This window comes from Nymphalis io, chromosome 18 (assembly GCF_905147045.1).
Source record: "Nymphalis io chromosome 18, ilAglIoxx1.1, whole genome shotgun sequence".
NCBI classification, from domain to species: Eukaryota; Metazoa; Arthropoda; class Insecta; order Lepidoptera; family Nymphalidae; genus Nymphalis; species Nymphalis io.
The window spans coordinates 8,279,647-8,301,393 of NC_065905.1; the positions used below are offsets into that span (position 1 = coordinate 8,279,647).

Consider the following 21,747-nt stretch of genomic DNA (forward strand, 5'->3'; position numbering starts at 1 on the left):
TATTGCAGGCAAAATTTTATAGCATAACTCGTACAATCTCCGAGGTTGTACGCTTTGGCTAAATTATGTGTGCTAAATGGAAATATTATATAACTTCATATTCTTTTGTCAATGCAATGTCAACTGTTACGGTTATAGAAGTAAATTTTTCTTAATTTGTCAATGGAGCCCAACCAAACAGGAAAAGAAAAAAGCTTATCAAATTTTGGTCACTAAAACCTTATCTTTTTTAGGTTTTAAAAAATTGTTGATGAATTTACTAGGTTTGTAGACAAAATACGAGATTTTTAGGTATTGTTATAGGTAATAATAAATTCTACTGTGGGCAACCCTACGCTAATCTAACGTCTAAACGTAATGATTATGTACTCTGTGATTCAGTTGTTCAACGTTGTGTAGTCGAGGTGGTCGAGTGCTACTGTTATCTAATAAAATAAACAAACTTATATAAATAGAAGGATAATCAAAATCTTTATCTTATCTTGCACTTGCAATAAATCGATCATGAAAATTCACCATAAATTCTTTCAAACGAACGTGTTATAATGTGCTTCTCTGCGTAAAAAATATTGTTGTTTTAACATTTTGAGATTTAATAATATTTAGTGAAAAATGCCTTCCGGGCAGAGAGAAGGTACGGTGTCGATACCGCTGACTCCCACAAGATCAGATTTATATTGGCGAAGAATTTTTAACAAGGTATGATATGTCCTAGTTATATTTGGTCTGTTGTTTATGTGCTAATGAAACGAAACCTATATACATCATTTACGTTGTGTTTACCTGCTTGCGGTAAACTGTGAGTGAAAGTCTACATGAATTTTTATGAAGATGTGCTTAGTCATAAAAATAGGTTACTAGAAAATGTAGGTAATATTGTTTACTTAACTTTATTAACACCCTTCTTTGTACATACTAAACAATCTACGAATATATTTCCATTTGAAAAAAAAAGAATAAAAATAAAAATTATGATTGGATGTACATTATAGATGAGGTTTTATTATTAGTTATTTTTTATATATTTTATAATATTTAAAGTTCCAGAATTTGTTTATTTGTTTACACTTTTTTTGAAAAAAAAAAACCAATGATACTAAAAAAAATATATTTAATAGCCTGCTTATTGAGAAAGGAACATTACTTTAATTTATCAATAAATATTGTACAAGTATCTTATCAAAATGTAAAGTCTATAAAACCATTATCCATTGTCATAAATATTGTTCAATTAAATATTTAATAGCCTACAGATACATATATTATATATATTTTTAATATTTGAGCAGAAAATTAACCATAGTTGATTTAAAAAATATTTTAAAATGAGAATTTCTAGTTCTGATAAATAATTTTATAGCTAATTATCAACATTAATCACAATCTTCAAAGTTAATGCTTGCAGAGTTATTAATTTTATAATGTTATAAAATTTAGAGCATAAAATGAATTAATTTACTCAACTGGTATATAAAAAAAAGTTTTTTTGATTATATATTAGGTTTTACAATTATATTTCTAGTATTAGCAAATGGTATACTGTGATAATAAAAGTTTTACATTGTCTGTATACCTTGGCACTTTCATAAAACAATACCCATTATTTCTTACAATGCTTATAATAAAATTAAATCAAATAATTATTTATTCAAGCAGGCTTATAAAGGTCACTTTGAAATCTTACACACCATCAAACCATGAAGTCATCTATTGATGTTTTCAAATTTAAAGGTGTAGTGAACTAGTGTAACTACAGGCACAAGGGAAATAACATCTTAGTTCCTTAAGTTGGTGGTGCATTGGTATTGTTGCCTATTTTCAATTATAATAAAATAATACAAATTATTCCTGTGTGACATTCAAATAACTAATTATTCAGTGGTTCCTCCATGAGCGAATATGAAGCTATACTAGTTTCAAAAATAAAATGTATTCAGTTAATGACATTTAAACTTTATTAATCCTTTGGCTAAGTAATTATAAAAAAATATTAATGACATATCACAAAACAATTTCTTGTTGAGGTAAAATACTTCAACGAATTACCCTCATAAAATTATCTACATTAGTCATACAATTTCTATATTGTAGCAATTGTACATTAGGCTATTTTTATAAATATAAACAGTGTACTGGCTGTGTGCCAACATATGAATAAAATAGTTTTGAGTAAGATCAATGCTGGAATGCAGTTAAACGAACACTTTTTTAATTTTATTTCTTTTTTTCGCGTGTATCTTTTTTTATTTATTATTACGTGGGTCTAATCAGTCATCTAATCATTACGTACTTAAAATAAATCAATATGTAAATATACGGCCAAGGCATTATAAGGACAGCCTAATAACTAAATATGAAACTATGAAACAGCCTAAAAAAAATTTATGTATCTGATTGGACTTTTTTCACTCCGACCTAAACTTGCACGTCAATAAAATTTTAAAACTACCTAATTTAAATAAAATACGAATTGTTCGTATCGTTGTGGCGTACGAGAAATACCTATGACATCACTCGGTATGTGAAAGAAAACAGATGAATGTGACTGAGCCACCGTATACTGATTAACGTTAATTATATGTCAACATTAGCTTCGAATATTAAAATAGCAAAATACTAAATTAAAATATTCATTGCTTTTTATATTACGCGTTTAAACTAAAATACATCTTATATTATACCTGTTGACTGCATTTGGAGTTGCAATATGTATATTTTTATATATTTCAATATTGGAAATAACGTAAATATTTAATTGTCTTCACAATATGCTTCCGTAACTGTCAAACAATTTATCTTCAATACACATAAATACGTATAACATACATACTGAGAGGTGTAGTAATGATTTTTAAAAGAATGCTAGTTCGATTATCGGACCGAATAGATTTCGATAATATATATTCTAAATGTTCTATAAATTAAAATGCTGTTATTATGTCTTCATAAATAAACAACGAATTGAATAAAGGAAAATGTGATAACACATGTAAAGAAGTTAAATACGTATCTAATTAGTGTATTACAAAAGTATATTGTAACAAGTTAAAAAGTACTACTTATTGTCTATTTTGCGTGGTTAACACGTTTATAGATTAAATTATTTAGCTATTAAAAAAAAACTTATAAGCTTTGTTGCTGTCACAGACTAGACGCTTTTTTCGCACTTAATCAAAAACGCATGTCGTGTCTACATCAAGAGAAATGTAATCATTTAAATTTTTTGATTGTCATTTTGTTTTGTAGACCTATGATTATAAAAAAAAAGAAACAAATTAAAGTAACACCTGTGAATGCCTCACTGCTGGACTAAGGCCATGAAAGAGGACCTCTAATTGAGAAGTTTTGGAGCTACACCACCAATGCGAGTTGATAAACGCGTGGCAGAATTTCATTGAACTTATGCAGAATTCCTCACGGTGTTTTAGCATATGAAAATAACACGTAAACAGTTGTTGAAAAATTTAAGTATAAATAAATTCAAACGTAAGTGAATAATGTTTAATTTCATCTTTTAGTATTTTTAATAATAATAATGATTTGAGATTTCATGTCCGTTGTATTCACAGCCTTACTCATCCTTTAAACTGGAATGTAGTAAGGTGAAGTATTGATGTTTAGCGGTAGAATAACTTATGAGCTTGCACAAAGCTTTACCACCACTTAACTACCACTCAGTGATGTTTCTGCGTAGGTACACTCATCGGAAACTGGATAAAAATGATAGAAGATGATTTGAGCGTCGTAACCGTTGTGCAAAGAGAGATAGAAATATGCGATCTAGGCATTTTTATTCCAATAAACCGAATTACAAATAATTTCAACAACTAAGTTTCACTTTTCCTATATAAAAAGATTTCCAAAATTACATCAAAGATCAATCTTTTTTTTTTGGTATTATGTATAACGAGGTACAATTTAGAATAAGCGTTCAGGCGGCTTAATGTGAACCTGGTGTTGTTATCACGGTACGAGTATATATCGCGGTATAGTTATAATCTGTGCTATTCAAACTTATCGTTACGTTGTATTGATTTGGTTGTTAGTCAGTAGGTTATATCAGGAAGTCTATTTTATATATGTAGTCATAAGATTTTGCGAATTACTGCTACCGATTGTCTAAAATGGTTCCTGGAGATCACTTTGATGACTAAGCCAAGCGTCCTGACAGTGTAGTTACATTTTTCTATTAACCAATGACTCATACAACAATTGCTTTATTCATAATTGTTCTCAATAGATAATGGGTTTCAAACAAAGCAATTAAAAAAAAAACTAAGCTTATAAAATCTCTGTATAATAACAAATTTTCCAATTAATGGGTAAAATATGGGTTTTGCTGATATTTTTAGGGAATTCCTAGTTTTATTAATTAGGTCTGGTTTGTTCAAATCCTTTGAGTCGTCCATTGAAGACAAATTAAAAATATTTACATAACTGCCTGTACTGGAAATAGCTACGGGGAAAACCCTCTTAGAAACACAAAAACATTTGTCGTAGACAATTTGCATTGAAATCTCGTAATGTTTTGATTAAGCGTAACGTGTTTTGGATGAGTTTTGTGTATAATTAAGAAGTTTTATAATATAAATACTTTACTTCAATGACGTCTTATTGAAAAGTAATATTTGCTTTTAACGCATGATGCGTATTTCTCAAATATCATTGTTGCGTTTATTTGTCTGTTTGTGGCTAAGGTATCCTCTAATTTTTTAGCAAAAGATATATCGGCCTGTAGATAATGGCAATTGGCATTATAAGCCGTTTTATTGTCGATAATTTGCCAAACATTATATCTAGTTCATTAACATTGTAGTAACTTTAACTTTCATTGGTTTACGCGGCGCACGCCAGTAAACTCCCAGTCTGTATGATATTTTTTCGAAATATTAAACAATCATCGTCATATTTCAGTCAATTTATACAAAATTTTATTGAATTAAAAACCTAAACCTACATTATAAATCATTTCTTCCATTAGTGCAAGCCGTATGAAAGTCCGTACTATAGTTTTTGAGTTTTTTTTTTATAAAATAGGAACACGGACGAGCATATGGGCCACCTGATGTTAAGTGGTCACCAACGCCCATAGACATTGGCATTGTAAGAAATGTTAACCATCGCTTACATCACCAATGCGCCACCAACCTTGGGAACTAAGATGCTATGTCATTTGTGCCTGTAATTACATTGGCTCCCTCACCCTTCAAATCGGAACACAACAATACCAAGTACTGCTGTTTTGCGGTAGAACATCTGATGAGCGGGTGGTACATACCCAGACGAGCTTGCACAAAACTCTATCACCAGTAAAATTTTAGTTTATCGCGGTCAGACAGACAGACAGACGCGGCGGGGGCACTTTGTTTTAAAATACGTAGTTATATTTTTGTTAAACTATAAAACAATTTAATCTATTAACGCGCTTAACCGATACGCTTACGAGTCATTCGTTGTTCAAGCATTTGCTAAATTTAGTAATTCGTGCATGTTTGTTTTCTGACCTAATACCAGATAACATCGGTTCGTGATGTATTGTTTGTTTTATATTTCGACACGCCTAGAATTAACAGGCCACCCTATAATATATAGCAATATGATCCCGTTAATCTTTAGAAATTAATGAAGTATTTATTTTAAAATTCATGATTAGTTTCATTTTTAATAATTCCTTTTTTTATTTCTATTTTTTTCACTGACCTCTATTATAACAATGATATATAATTTACACATTTTTTATTATTTTTTGTTTGTTTGTTTTAATTTATGAATCGATATTTAGATATTTTATTATTGTTATATTCGATAATTTAACTGATTTTTATGTTTGTAATGTAAAAAATGCTTTTACAAATAAAAAAAAATTAATATCCTTGAATTATTTATCTTCGTTTATACGAACATTATGGTTTTGACTGATGGGCCATCTGATGGTAAGTTGTCACCAGCACTCATAGATATAGGCCCTGTAATATTGTTCATTCCTTACATGGCCCAATCGCCACTAACCGTGGGAACTAAACAGTTGTATCTCTTGTGCTTGTCATTACACTGGCACACTCATCAAACCAGAACACAACTATACTAAGCATTGCTGTTTGGTAGAATAGGTAACTAGACTGGGTAAGTCGAGGTGCAAATAAAGCCCTACCACCAAGTAAAGTAAGCACTGGCTATGTGAACTTGGCATCCGACTTTTGAAAATCGATTTTTTTTCTTTTTGATTCTTATAGATATTCGTATGTAGTTGATTGTAGTAAAGTTTTTTTCGTTTGTCGTAGCTCTAAAAAAATATTGGAGGACATCGAAAAACACTCATCCCCCAGTTTTGTCGACATTCAAAATGAATAGTTGATTCTTGAAGCAAATCGTTTGTAGTTGAAGCGAAAAAAAAAATGTTAACCTTTAAAACAAGTTTTTTTTCTTTCACAAAACAAATACGAACGATAATGAGACACACCAAGTTACTTTAAACGAAATGACCGTTACTACAGACGAATAGAAGGTACTACAAACGAAATTAACGCTACTACAGACGAAAAGAAGTTACTACAAACGAAATTAACGCTTCTATATATATATATAATAGAAGGTGCTACAAACGAAGTTAACGGAAGCGATTAAACCAAAAATGCCGTTCGTTCTGTGCGGTGGCTAATCTAAACATGTCATTTATATTGCGCCTTGCTTATGACAACTCCACAGACGGCACTCATACTCGAAACATACGAAATTTATTCCTTTACAAAAAAAAAAAAATATGCAAAGAAGAAGAAAGTCAATTAATACTGACTAATTTATAATAATGAATTTATTGTATCTCTCTTAATCGTACGAAATCAAATGTTATTTATTTATAATTATTTTTATTAACCGATTCAAAGTAATTAAATATTTTAAATTGTTTTCAAACGATCGAAACAATTATTGATATTTTAGAACGATAATAAATGTATTTATATAATATAAAAGAAATTAAATCGTTACTGATAGCATAGATTTTCTCGTCCTAGACGGGAAATACGAGAAACGGCTTCGATAAATATATATTAAATCATACATTGATACTAGATAAATTTTTTTTTTTATATAGAATAGGAAGGTGGACGAGCATATGGGCCACCTGATGGTAAGTGGTCACCAAACGCCCTTAGACATTGGCATTGTAAGAAATGTCAACCATCGCTTACAGCCAATGCGCCAGCAACCTTGGGAACTAAGATTTTATGTCCCTTGTGCCTGTAATTACACTGGCTCACTCACCCTTCAAACCGGAACACAACAATATCAAGTATTGCTGTTTTGCGGTAGAATATCTGATGAGTGGGTGGATTGATTATATATATGTATTTATTTCTTCATTCATTGCTGCAATTAATCATTGTACCGAAGTATAAAAACCGACTTGCTCAATTGACTGAATAGCTAGGATCCTGAACACTATCCATCAGGTTGCTTGTTGTTGCCAGGGAAGTAAAAATTAAAAAAAAGAAAGTGAATTCGAAAGTCATATGTCATATATAAAAACGAGTTAAATATGTTTGGTATATATCGATGCTTATCAAGGTTTTTGTAATCAATGTTCCATAATTAAACAGGTTCCTTAATTACGTTTAATTAGTGACTTTCGTTATAATCCTTACTTAAGCCACTTCTGGCTTTAATTAATAATAATATTTCTTAAGTAATAATAATAAAAAAACTGTCTAAAAATCTGTAATATGATATCTTGCATTATATACGCAACAGAAACTTTCCATGCAATAAAAATATTTTGGGGAAGTATCAGTACAGTAACAGCCTGTTAATATCCCACTGCTGGGCTAAGGTCTCCTCTCCCTTTTTAAGAAGTATCATCATCTTAAGTCAATAAAGAGAGTCAAAACGCTATCATTCCGACAGGCTAAAGTAAAAATCTTAATTCATTATGAAAGCGTTTCGCTTGCTTTTTAAATGTTAAACATATCCCCTACCTATACCTACCCTATCACCTTATCATATCTGGTATATTCTTAAGGTTTTTCTATATATATACCCAACAAGAAAGGGCCGTGAAAAAGCTGCAAGCAAAGTTATTTTCTATTTTTTCATATCATAGACATTGGACCTACCACCAAAAGTAATTTCTTCGTAAAAATTATTACAATTTTTTAATTGAGTGCATTCAAGTTTATTTTATCATATCTATCTATTAAGATTTAAGGCGATGGATCTGAAGCGATCGTTCATTCGATAATATTTATAATTACATATTATCAGATTTAGTAATGCATTACATACAATCATTTCATTTCATTCCTTCTTTTCCAGTACGACAAGGACAACGATGGACGAATATCCTACGTAGAACTCAAAGGTATAATCGAGTCAAGGGAATATGACCACGATTTACCGGATAATGTCGTGGATAAGATCATGAGTCTCGCGGATAGGGACAACTCTGGTTATCTGGACTTCGCCGAATTCGTCGAAATGATGCACAATCCCGATTTGAAAGCTGTATTTGGACATTTCGTCGCGAGATACATTCATTCAATTATTCCCCATAGAGGTCCTGTGGATACAACTGGTGAGTTTATGTCGCATGATAGTATGAACGATGATGAATGAATGAGTGAATGGTTTATTTTATTAATCGAATGATTAAATTAATTTGAATAAATAAAAATTGTAAAATGTTTAAAATAATATAAGCATGTACATAATTTAATTAGATATACCTATTCTCTTTTATTTTACTACTATGACCTTAACGCTATTCTATTCTAATTTTATTTATTATAATTTTAATTGATGCTTGTAATATGTACAAAAACAGCATTCTTTTAAATAGAAATCTGTATAATAAATGTAGTTTGATAGCTATGTACAAAACAATTGCACATTATTGTTGAGTGTGTGTCGCAACACATGTAGGTACTTATGAAAACGCATGTGAATGCTGTAATATATGTTTTGTAGCATGCATCTAATAGCAATTTATACCTTAATTACACTTACATAAAAGCTAATTTTGTTCTATAGACAGGTGGACAGGATTCAGAGCTGTATCTACATCAGATGGCGGTACATATATTTTTGTTTTTCTTTTTTTGTGTTTTTATACCATTGGTATATCATTCGGTCATTATATTACTTCATTCGTTTCATAAAATGATTTTCAAAATTCGTTTCTAAATTCGAAATTTATCATGTATTTTTTTATGTTTACCATTTTGTGCCTGTCATCTGGGTGTCGTTGCTTTTTTACTAATACATATTTAACATGAAAAAGGTTAACTTAAAATATATATTTAAACCGTTAAATAGCAAAACGAAAATCGCGTGTGCTGTCTGGTATATTTACTAACAAAACTACTCCTGCATTATATATATATAAAAGCATCAATATAGTGGTGGATCTCTCTGATGTACCCGGTACTACTGGATAAATCACATCTCAACCACAAATCATAAAGCCTCGCTAGGCTATTAGAACTTTGTGTGGGTCCGGGGGCTGGGGACATCGATTTTATGTACTAAACACCACTCTGTATAATTGTTATCTAGTACTTGAGCTAGTGGCATTTAAGGCACAAGAGCACATAACATCTTAGATGGTACGGTCAAAAGGTTATATCATCTCGAAGCTTAACCATTTATAGTTTATGCTATGAAGTCCAAGTGTCATAGTCTGACCGATTTAGGCCACGATATTCTCAAGGGAAGTCAACTGCTCAATAGATATTAAAGAACCCAACAATAGGCACAAACATAAGTGCACTCTGATTTCCATTGCTCTCATAACCCGCTAAATAAATACAACTGACATAGGAAGGGCCTTTGTTATTCCTAATAATAATGGGAATAATCTTCATTCCTCTATATATTAAAACAAACCATATTGGTAAACGTAAAGGTCTTCGCTAGTTTAATATAAAGGAAATTATTTAATGGTAAAAAATATATATAATGGTAATTTTTTTATAGATATAAAATATATGCTGTTGACCCTTTAAGAGTAACTTCGTCTGGAGCCAATTCTTTACAATTAGGTCATGCTTACCATTAAAGGTAATTGTCACCCCTGTAGGATAAAAGGAAGCAGTTCTAATTCAGCTTGCAATATTTGACCTTAACAGACTAAGCATTGCAAGTTAAATAAAATATTATAAAAAAAATATAATAATATTTTGTTGTGTTTTTATTAAACTGCATATTATTTTTAATAAATCCTAATTAATAGCTTATCATGTCTTGACGTGACATTACGATGGATTCCTTTACTAATATAGCCTTGAAATTTTTATCGTTCTTTTTTTCCTGTAATTAATCAATTTAGAAACATTTTCCTTAAATATTTAAGGAAAATATTTTAAATATTTCATATAATAATTATATGTGATTTTTATCTTATATAAAAATATAATAATACTACATAACCTCCTATTTTTTTTTTCGGTGAAATCGTAATCGTAAAGTTATTGTTCATACGCATACTCCGAACTCTTAAGTATACAAGCAAGTAATACAAGCCCTGTAAATGAAGTAGCACTTAGCTTAAGTATTCAAGTGAAGTATTCTATAAGTATAGAATTAATATGAAAGAAAATGTTAGTTACTCGTAGTTCCGTTGGTTATTATATAATACTGTCGTATATTATAATAAACAAGTTAAACTAAAGTTAAAAATAATTGACCATAATTCTGAGCACGATACCGATATTTCTGGCGACTCAATTTGATCATTGGATTATGAAGTATAGCCGAAAAAAAACGTGTTCAGCTTTACTTTTGGAGTTACAGCGTTATCGTAATTTACCCTGAGATATTGTAATTTCCTCTAATTTAGCACTTGTATTTGCATATACACCTACCCATTGAAGATTAGTGTTGTGGAATTTACTCTAAATGTTTAACAAACATTTTTGTTATTATTAGTTTAGGTTGACCGCAATCACACTCTCCTAGTACCCTAAGGTCGGTTACACATCACTATCGAATCACAGTCTACCCGTCTATCCGTCTTCTCGAGGCATAAGTTAGATAATGAAACACTTCACAGCCTAAGATGACTCTCTTAAAGAAGCGCATTCATTTTGTCCTGAAGATATCAGACTTTTTTTTATAGAATAGGAAAGTGGACGAGCATATGGGCCACCTGATGGTAAGTGGTCACCTAACGCCCTTAGACATTGGCATTGTAAGAAATGTCAACCATCGCTTATAGCCAATGCGCCACCAACCTTGGGAACTAAGATTTTATGTCCCTTGTGCCTGTAATTACACTGGCTCACTCACCCTTCAAACCGGAACACAACAATATCAAGTACTGCTGTTTTGCGGTAGAATATTTAATGAGTGGGTGGTACCCAGACCAGCTTGCACAAAGCCCTACCACCAGTAAAATTTGTTTTCTTGTATTGTTTAAGAAACAACCAAGAGCCAAAACTCATGTGGGACAGTTTTCTTATTACCAATGAGAAAGCCTCTTTCATTTTTCATTATACCCCTCATTTATAAGTATGGATAGTATATGTATTTATAAACATTATATATATATATATATATATATATAATCTTATCTTCGTTTTAAAAATGGATAAAGGTTATCGATATTCCGTTATTGCTATAATATGTAATGCGACCTTCGCTTGACACAAAGATGAATCACCTATTACCGTTATCAAAGATAAAGTATTTAACTTAATAATGTGTGTCACAGCTCCAAATTACTACGTAAAAATCAACTTGGAGAAGTTTTTGCGTTTGTAGTAGTGAAATACTAAAACCAGAATTAACCGGTTTGCACCAACTAGCACGTGCCTCGGACTCTCGCAAAAGAGTATCATTTTGCTTATTATTATTTTCTTAGTTACTTACTTGCAAAGTTTCACGCATTTCCTTCATTTGTTTATATACTGACAAGTGAAAATAATAAAATATAAACTGTGTAATAAATAGATAAATACGTTGATAGTAGTAGGATAAGCTGGTAGACCTTACCCTTCGATTAAGAAAAACAAGAAATTACACCAATAGTAACTTTTTTTTTAAAAAAAATTTGTCAATGAGTTATACTTTTTTTTGTTATGTGTTATGCTTTAATTATAAAGGCTAATGTTTGTCTGATGATGCTCCTTAAGCTTTATCAATTAACTTATGACGGTTATCATCGCAATAACCTGTTGTTAATGATCTTTGCGCAATTGTTCGATTAAATCGTACTTATAAAGTATTTTTTATCTTCATTCCCATTATGAAACAATAGAAATTATTTTTGGTATTTTCTAATCAGGTAATGTGTTCTATCCGCGTATATCACTCGTGCAATGTCAAAAACTGACTTATTCTAATACGCTATTTCATTTCGCATATCATTTGCAAACTTTTTTTATAGTTTAGGTAGGACGGGCAAATGAGTGGTCACCACCGTCTATAGATATTGGCGCTTTAAGAAATATTAACTTACATCGCCAATGCGCCTTCAACCTTGAGAGCTAAGATATTATGTCCCTCGTGCCTGCAGTTACACTGACTCACTCACCTTTCAAACCGGAACACAATAACACTAAGTAATATCTGATGAGTGCCCGGACGAGCTTGCACAAAGCCTTACCACCAAGTTAGTTTTTATAATCGCGTTTTGCGGTGTGCTTCGGGTTTGTTCTTCTTACAGAATAAAAAAATTTTGTCATTTGATAAAAAAAATCGAGCTAAAGTGGTCGTTAATTAAAACACAAAATATGTGGTTCGTGTAAAGTATCGATAAAAGTTATAAATATGTCTTTCTTCTTTTCGTCCGCGTGATTGGGGGGCGGGGGGAGGTATTAGGGATGAAAAGTACCGTATATCCTTTCTTGGTTTGCTTCATACAAAATTTCATCAAAATCGGTTCAGTCGTGTAGCCGTGAAAGCGTAACAGACATTGGACTATTAAATAAATATACAAAATTTTAGTTCTTTTAAAATTTCGAATTATAAAGTTCTCTTGTAACACTGATCGAGCAGATTAATTAACACGCGGCAGCGTGTCAAGCCAAGTTCAAGCTAACAAAACTGGCGAGCAGCACCGTGTATAATATTACACGAACCATTTCAAGCCACTTTTGACCCCCTCAAAATTAAAAAAGTATTTCACATAAACGTGTCAAATTTGGTTCATATATCAAGACTTGCGAAATACATCTGTGCTCCAAATTTCAGCAAGCCAAATTTTCGGAAGACAGATCCTTATAATATAAATGCGATATTTAATGCTGTATTTATTTTATATTTTAGTCTTCGTCCCCAAAAGAACGTACCGGCGCGTTCATCCTATTGTATCACAAAACGTCCATACCTTCATGGTGACAAACCACATGAATTATCTTTTGAAAAATACACCAACGAAATCAAGTTCAAGCCAAACGAATAGACTACGTGGGTAATAATTCTATTATTTTATTTAAAAGTATTTAAAATACTTACGTAGTATACTGTACTGTTAAATTTTATTTAATAAAAAAGACAATTTTTAATAAAAAGTGCTGTCTTCTTCTTTCGAATGTCAAATCAATAATGACAGAAAGATTATGGCAGTGTTTAACTAAAAATCTGATAAGCGATTATAAGTAACGCCGTTAGTTTTATAGAAACTAGTTTGTACGTGTAGCAGAATAATAATATATTATGTAACAAATTATAATGTGATGCTGAGGTTACTATTAATTTAATTATTTAATTTAATTAGATATCAGTTATCTTAATCATTAGATTATCATCTAAAATAGATTTATAACTTGCTGAGGAATTACTTAAAATATTTTTTGGCCTTAGCCCAGCAGTGGGACATTAACTGGCTGTTACGGTATTTATTGCTCATTGAATATTGTAAGATTCTAACTTTATCCTACGGAGTCTGAAAAATGACATATCATGGCGACATAAGAAGCATTTGTAATACTGTTTATTTATTTTCTCATTTAACATAATGTGTTTAACGTTTAACCCTGTTTAACGTTTTGTATTCCGTGAACAAATATTTGGAGGTCGGCCCAGGTCGATTACACCTGTTTATTTTGAACTAACAACGTAATGCAACAGTACCAATTTAGAGAATATCGCATTAATTAGGTAATTGGAGGTCAGTATTATGCGACAGAGAGTTGGAACCAGGAAAACGTATTTGTCAAGGGCACTTGAGAATCATTGTGACATCTTCAAAATGTTCAATTTGCAAAAACATCCTCTTTTGAGGATATAACATCATCGCCGATTGAGCAGCTCGCAGTATCACTGAATACTCAGTGCTTAATCGGCGATGTTACTGTATAGATTATTATCGACGATTAGATAATATCGATCCAGGTTGTAATGGCAATCTAAGTTGGCCAGCTTGCAGTATATTTCTATAAGAATTCACTTCTTATAAGTGTGTCATTTGAATGTAAGAACTAGTGGTCAACGTCGCTTTCTATCATTTCACGGACAGGTTCTTCTATGAGTTTCAAATTTGTTCTTACAGAATAGTTTTACTGATGTTAGGCTCGCAGTGATGTTAAAGTACAATTGAATATTTCATCATCGTCATCATCTACCCGTGTCAGTCCATTGCTGGACATAGCTCGCCTTTCTGGTGGCACGCCACTGAGCTCGTTTTTCAGCTCTTCTGCTCCTATTCTTGTCGATGCCTTACGAATATTACCCACTACCGCACAAATATTTACATAGTGGTAAACGCTTATATGCGCTTTTGTAACCATCATAATAATTAAGTCTATAAAATCTTGGATCTCTTTGTGGACTAAGAGCCATACATTTATTGAACGTAATTGTTTTTTCTACAATTAATATTGCTTAATCTCCCTTTGTACATCGGACTCTACTTCTTTCTGTATATTTTTTTAAGTACATAATATGCAGATCCCTTGTAATTTGGACAGTGTATTTGAAACAGACACCATTCTTTGGTGTATCAGTTATGTTATCTTGAGTTTTATAGATATGTTATTCCACGATTTGTTATTAGATTTTTAAATCGATTTTAAATGCATGCATGGTGAATTATTTTTTATAAATATATAATTTAATATTTCTTGGTTAGCTTGTGCATGAGAATGGCAATGTTCGATAAAATGCAATTACGTCGGTCGCTAAACGCATTAGAGGTCTAAAGGCGCCAATCGCCACAAATCCTTGTATTTGTGCGCTACACAGCGCTCATTCGCCATTAGACGTTAAGAATAGTAGTTAACGCTATATCTTATTGAGTGGACGTATTCAATGTTTGTATTTAACTGAAAATTACAAAAACAAAAAGGAATCTAAGTTTGTTTTTGGGTTGCAAAGTGAAATAAGTAAAAAGTATGGAGGAATAATTGAAAGAATATTTCCTGAAATTTGTTTTTAAATGGACTTTTTGTCGAAACTCGATTTGGTCGTTTAGATAGTCAAGTGAGATGTGGCTGAAGACGCTCAAACGGATAGATGCCGTTTACAAGATTAGTGAACATTTTGACAGATACACAGTTCTGAAATGTTGCTTGAAAAAAGTTTTAGGATACGTCAAAGAAATCGTCGACTATTTCGGTATGAATTTCACGATTACTATTACCCAGTTAGTTCAATGAGAAACTATCGATCATTTAACGGGCGCACTAAAACCACCGTAATGGGTATCGAAATAAGGCGATCAGTTTCAGTTATTTGAGATTTGAACGTCATAAAGCCTTATGATACTGATCTTGCGAAATCTCATTTATCCAAATAGATTGGCAGACTTAAGTCCGTAAACCATGATATTTGTGATAAACACATTACTTATCCTTACGGTTGCGGTTGATAACAAATAAATAATAATATCTAAAGAAATTAATTTTAATTTTTTTTTTCCTTAAATCTTAAGCTTTTTAAATAGCCACCTTGAACTAAAAAAAAAAACAATTTAATAAGGAGTAATGCTTGTTATACGTAGTAATTGCATTGTTATGTACACAATTTTGGTCTTGATCTTGCACATAGCATCCATGTATTATCTTACATTCATAATCTCATTTGTTGGTTATCTGTAGAAGCTCAGGGTCAGAGGTGACGGTTAATACGTCAGTAACTCGTAATTGTGCGATAGCTTTAATTGTATTCAGGAATAAGGATTATTATTGTGTTCGTTCTGTTTGTAAAAATACCATAAATGGAATTGTTTTTAGAAATTTATAAATTTTTTTTTACGTAACTGAATGACTATGAAATTTATCTATAATTGCAAATTTCACATAATCAGAATGTTTTGAAGTTTTAAAAGAGCTGGTCAAAAGTATTTTAAAACTAATACGAATTTCATAGTCTGCGTTACTTTTAAACCATATTACTAATGGATTTATACATACCAATATTCTGATATTTAGTGACTAACTTATATTAATAACTATGCATGAATTACTAACGAAATATTTTTTCTTTTTTTTCCAATCCTTATCCGTTTGTTGTATTTTGTTTACCCTACTTAAACTTTAATTAAATATTTACAAATCGCCTTATTTGCTTGCCTAAATCCAATTTCCAATTAAATTTTTTATTTGATTATTTTATTAAATATTGAAATTATGTGATGCGTATATGAATATATTTTAACGAATCCATCCCTATTACATTGTTAACAATGGGCCCTTTCAACACGCGACAACATAATTGATTTAATACGTCCTGTATTACATGATGTCACTCGGCATCTGTACTCTATTTTTGTCAATGTTGCTATCTATCGAAATCAAACATTTTCAAATGCAATTAAAAATATATAAATCATATTCGATGTAAAAATTATATTATATAATTTTGGTCAAATTACTTGAAATATAATTTTAATTTTTGCTGTTTCAAATGACCGGAATCTGTTTTAAATTTAAAAAATAAAATTTAAAAAAAACTTAACGTTTATGTTACCTATCCTCTCCCATCCCATCCTCCCCTTTGTGTTGCGTTAAACAGTCCATAGCAAAAGCATATTCACATACACAGACGGGACATACGAAGAGGAGTACAGTTGCTGGCCACCAGCGATTTGTATGATACTGATATCAATTATTGAAATTGTGCTGTTCTGTTATGACGCCAGTCAGGGCAAGACTGATGCAACGGGGCCCATCGCTCAGATATTTATATACAACCCCCATAAGAGGGAGGAAGCCTGGCGCTTCCTGACTTATATGCTGGTGCATGTCGGGTGAGTTGGTTCATTTGAAATTTTCTTACTTTTTTCTTGTCCTGTAATAATGACATAATATACTATGATCCAAAATACATTGATTCGAAAATATACGACTATTTTAATTATTTTTTTACTTTTTGTGCTTCTCTTAATGCAGATAAATTCTAGCTCTTATAAATAACATTCCAAAAAACTTACTTAAATTGTTATAGCTGATGATTGTTTTATTTATTTCAGCGTAGTCCATCTCTTAGTAAACTTACTGGTGCAATTGTTTCTCGGTGTACCGCTAGAGATGGTACACCGATGGTGGCGCGTTATGCTAGTTTATCTCGCCGGGGTTGCGGCTGGCTCACTGGCTACTAGTCTCACCGATCCAAAAGTTTATCTCGCTGGTGCTTCAGGTGGCGTGTACGCTCTGGTTGCGGCTCACATCGCGACCATAATTATGGTAAATATTTAAAAAATATTTTTATATTATAAAGCCAAAAATGAGCCAACTTTTATATAACTTATATTAACTGGCTCATTCTTGTTCATATTTAAAATAGTTTATATTTGTAATCAGTATTAGTTGGGTACTTAGTACTTTTTTGTATATTGGTGCAAGAACTGTTAGCCTAGTTCCTGAATTTGACTTTGATTAATTTGACTGTTGAATTTTATCAGTGATTCAAAGCGATATGGTCAAATAGATATGGATAATAAACGATATTAATAATAGCTAATATTTAATATTAAAAAAAATTATGTCGCCTTATGAATAATCTTTTTTTTTACAGAATTGGGCGGAAATGGAATTCGCGATAATACAATTACTTGTGTTCCTACTTCTGGCAACAGTGGATATCGGTACAGCTGTCTACGATCGCTATTGGAGACATTTGCAGCAAAATATAGGATATGTTGCGCATTTGGCTGGCGCAATAGCCGGTTAGTAAAAAAAAACATAGTACTTACGTTACTTAATCGTTTGAAAATGCACATCTGCTTCTAATAGCTACCAAGAGTGTCAGATACTTCCATAAAACTTTATTAAGTTCCTACTTACATACTAACTGTTATGCTGCGAATCTTGAAGTCTGTTTTGTCTTTCGTTTTTATATCATGTTTTTTAAAAATAAAAATGTTAACATCATTCACACAACATTCAATAAACCTATATATTGATATAGGTTTATTGAATGGTTTATTGAAAGTGGATTGCCACTGTCAGATACGTATTTAGTCAAGACATAACAAAAATGTTTGCTTTACCGATACATAAATTACTTTGGATCATATTAGATGTTATGGCTCATTAATCCTTATAAAGTTCTATTGTTTAATAATTTAAGAATATAAAATAATAGATAGATTTTAATTGTGATAAAACTTTGATGAGTTGTACTGCGTACGCCCTAGAAAGTTTGCTGGTCCAAAAAAGAAATACCTTTTATTTGTATGTTTGTCCTTCAATAAAAACGTTGTAAAAGCCTATTTCAATGAAGCTATTTTTAGTGTTTTTTATTTGTAATAATTTTGTATTTTCAGGACTCCTCGTTGGTATCGGTGTTCTTCGTAACCTTGAAAAGAGAAAATGGGAGAAACGTCTTTGGTGGGCAGCGGTTGTTCTCTACTTCTCTCTCATGTTGATCGGCGTGCTGGCTAATATATTCTGGAAGACACATTTCCAGACATAGGTGTGGGATACACCTACGTGCCGCAAAAAATGGGGCCATATATTTTTAGTCTTCATTTTAAGAGGAGATTTTATTTTATTTTTTACAATTATTGTTATATTCTAGGCATGCTTAGCTAAATTCGTTCATATTATGAGTTGTTCACGATGTAAAATATAGGAATGTAATTTAAACAAATGCTTGAAAATATATCGAACTTCAATATCGAATTTACATAATTTGAGAAGAAAAATAAAATAACAGACTGAGGAGTATGTCTGTCCCTATACTGTAGTTATAGAAGATTGGAGATTTTTCGCATGTTGGTGAAAATATTTTTTACATAATCTTTAGATAAGTTCGCATAAAAAATCCCACCTTCCTAGTAAAAATCATTCCTCAACTCAACATAATAAAATAAATTTCTATATAATGTGCATAAAACCTATTTGTAATTATAAGATATAGATGTGTGTGTTAGTAATATGTATTTATTTACGTTGTAAGTTTTTGTATGTGTGCTGCTATGCTCAATTTATTGTTATTTTTAATTGCATAGTCTTTTAAATATGCATTTATGCCTCATCTTGAGCCAATTAATACGATATTAAAAAAAATGTTTTCGAAAACAAAAGAATTGTAGTACCATTTTATACAGCCTAGTTCAATGTTTAACCACATTTTAATATAATTTACATGCTGGTAAAGCCATTGTAATGATCTTTAGTTTAGAAAAAAAACTGGTAAAAAAATATTCTTGTCAGAATAAAACTGTCATAGACACGATTGACTTTCGATGTTGCCATCATTCATTGTTATTCGTTGGCATATCCACTAGTATGTAATATGTATTTTATTTCAGTATTATACTTTTGTAAAAGTTTATATATAACTTCATTAAATTTATAACTAAGTATTATTTAAATTGAAATTTACAAAAAAAAAATCTATAAGTCCATTACAATTGATTTTGTGAGTAAAATACTAATAAATGTAAAACTTGTTACGCATTGTAGAAAGTAGATTTGTAAAAAATCTCGGATGTTTTATATCCTTTACATGTTTCGAAATAGGTTTTGAAATTACAATAGAATTTAATTTCACAATTAATTTATACCAGTAATTAACTTGTATATACAAAGCGAAGTTGTCTCTATTTTGTTTGTAATAAAAGTAGTTATTTTATGAATAAGCCATTCTAAAAACTCAATATTCTGCCAATCGTGGGAACTATACCCATATGGTCTTTTAAAAATATATAATAAAAAAAAATCCCAATATAAAAATTGTAGTTACCAAAATTTTACATATTAATCTTTTATTCAATTACATTTTATGCTTAATGCTATTATATTGTTCCTAGTGCTAAGACTTTATGGATGCAGCATTTTTATTCACGGCCTCACTTTTGATATAAATAAGCACTAATATAATATTACTTTTTAATTCCAACTTACTTTTATTGCTTTGGCTCTATTTTTTTAATATTAAAAAAGCACTTAGTTAAACAGTAAATTGTAACATGATATAATGGATGCGAAACTCTTTATAAAAACTTCGATTAATTATTTGCAATTGTTAACATTGAATAAAATGTTATATTTTTTTTATAATATCAAACTAGACTGAATGGCAATGAAAATGTATTAAAATTAACTTTTTTATCTGTATATATACATTCTTGGTACTGATATTGTGCCTTACTATACAAAACTGTCTTTCGATGAATTTACATTACATAATTATTAATGTACAGTTTTTACTTATGAAAGTAGACGTGAGATTATATTGCAGCTAATTAAGCAATGATTTAATCACTAATGTGATAAGCTTCTAAGTAATAATATTATACTGCCTTAGGTAACTATAAGAGTCGAATATTTATACTTTTTCTAACATTTTTTAAGTTAATAATAAAATTGTTATGTTTGTAGAACAAAGACTGTTCCGGGTGTAATAGATTTTTTGGAATTCGACTTTTTGGGCACTAGAATAGTATATGGATATAGAATTTTACAACGATCCTTTAATTAAAATATGGCGTTTAGTAAAATGCTTTTGACGCAACACTACAAGGACTTTAGTTTTTTCCTAACAGTCATTGTTCTATTATTACAATAAAAAATTCCTAGTAATAGTAGATTGAATTATTTTTATAGTCAAATAGAAGTGTTTTAGTTGTGTAGTTTTGTTAAAATAATTTATTTTTCAATAATAATATATAAAGAGTAGAAAAAATATTTATTTTAAACCGGCGTCAAAAAAAAAAAAAATAGGGTCTTAGAGAATAAATAGTTTAGAAAAGTTTCGTAACTCAATTTTGACTTCATTTTACATTTATAAAAATTATTATAAAATGATGCTATAAAAAATTTTAAATAGTTTCTGTGATACACCCTTAAGAATACCTAACAGTTGTTTTAATTAGCTTTAATTATGTTACGATTTTCAATTTTATCACAGTTTAATGTTTTTTTTTTAATATATACAATTAAAAATTAATTCATAATCGAGATACTTTTATGTCCTATTTTCTATGTATGTAAGTAATTTATATATATATATATATATATAAATTGAGTATTTGAATATTATATTTCATCATTTAAGTATCAAAGTATAAATAGTTATATAATTTATGTTGTTTTCCTGTAAAAGAATGACGGCTTTATGCAAATGGGTTAATTAATTAAGTGTTGTTTGATTAGATTAAGTTCTTGTACTGAAATATAAGTAAATAAAATGCGCACATTACCATGTGATGTGACATAAACGTTATTTCTTAAATAGTATTTTTTTTTTGTTAATCCTTGGACAGTTTTGAATTCATGTAGTAAAAAAAATCAAACAATAATAACAGTGATATTCGATTCGACAAGATCGTAAGATAATTAATTCGACAATTCCATCAAAGACGTA

At 30.4% G+C, this 21,747-nt stretch overlaps 1 protein-coding gene across 4 annotated transcripts; it reads left to right on the forward strand.

The window, feature by feature from the left end:
* Positions 1-399: 399 nt before the first annotated feature.
* LOC126775449 (rhomboid-related protein 2) lies at positions 400-21,615 on the forward strand. 4 transcript variants are annotated; one of them, XM_050497405.1, is made up of 7 exons: positions 400-699; positions 8,311-8,569; positions 9,025-9,066; positions 16,948-17,182; positions 17,405-17,618; positions 17,950-18,100; positions 18,701-21,615. In XM_050497405.1, exons 1-7 carry the CDS (start codon positions 613-615, stop codon positions 18,847-18,849), a joined length of 1,137 nt encoding a protein of 378 aa, XP_050353362.1. In that variant the 5' UTR covers positions 400-612; the 3' UTR covers positions 18,850-21,615. The 4 variants fall into 4 exon arrangements, with proteins under 4 accessions (XP_050353362.1, XP_050353364.1, XP_050353365.1 ...); XM_050497407.1 differs by having other exon boundaries at positions 16,978-17,182; XM_050497408.1 differs by lacking the exon at positions 9,025-9,066.
* Positions 21,616-21,747: the final 132 nt, after the last annotated feature.

What these genes read in the sequence shown, in the direction of transcription:
- LOC126775449 (XM_050497405.1), top strand. Translation starts at nt 613, where the DNA reads ATGCCTTCCGGGCAGAGAGAAGGTACGGTGTCGATACCGCTGACTCCC. An exon ending in AGGTCCTGTGGATACAACTG is followed by an intron (nt 8,570 to 9,024) that starts GTGAGTTTATGT and finishes TTTGTTCTATAG; the next exon opens with ACAGGTGGACAGGATTCAGA. An exon ending in TATATGCTGGTGCATGTCGG is followed by an intron (nt 17,183 to 17,404) that starts GTGAGTTGGTTC and finishes TATTTATTTCAG; the next exon opens with CGTAGTCCATCTCTTAGTAA.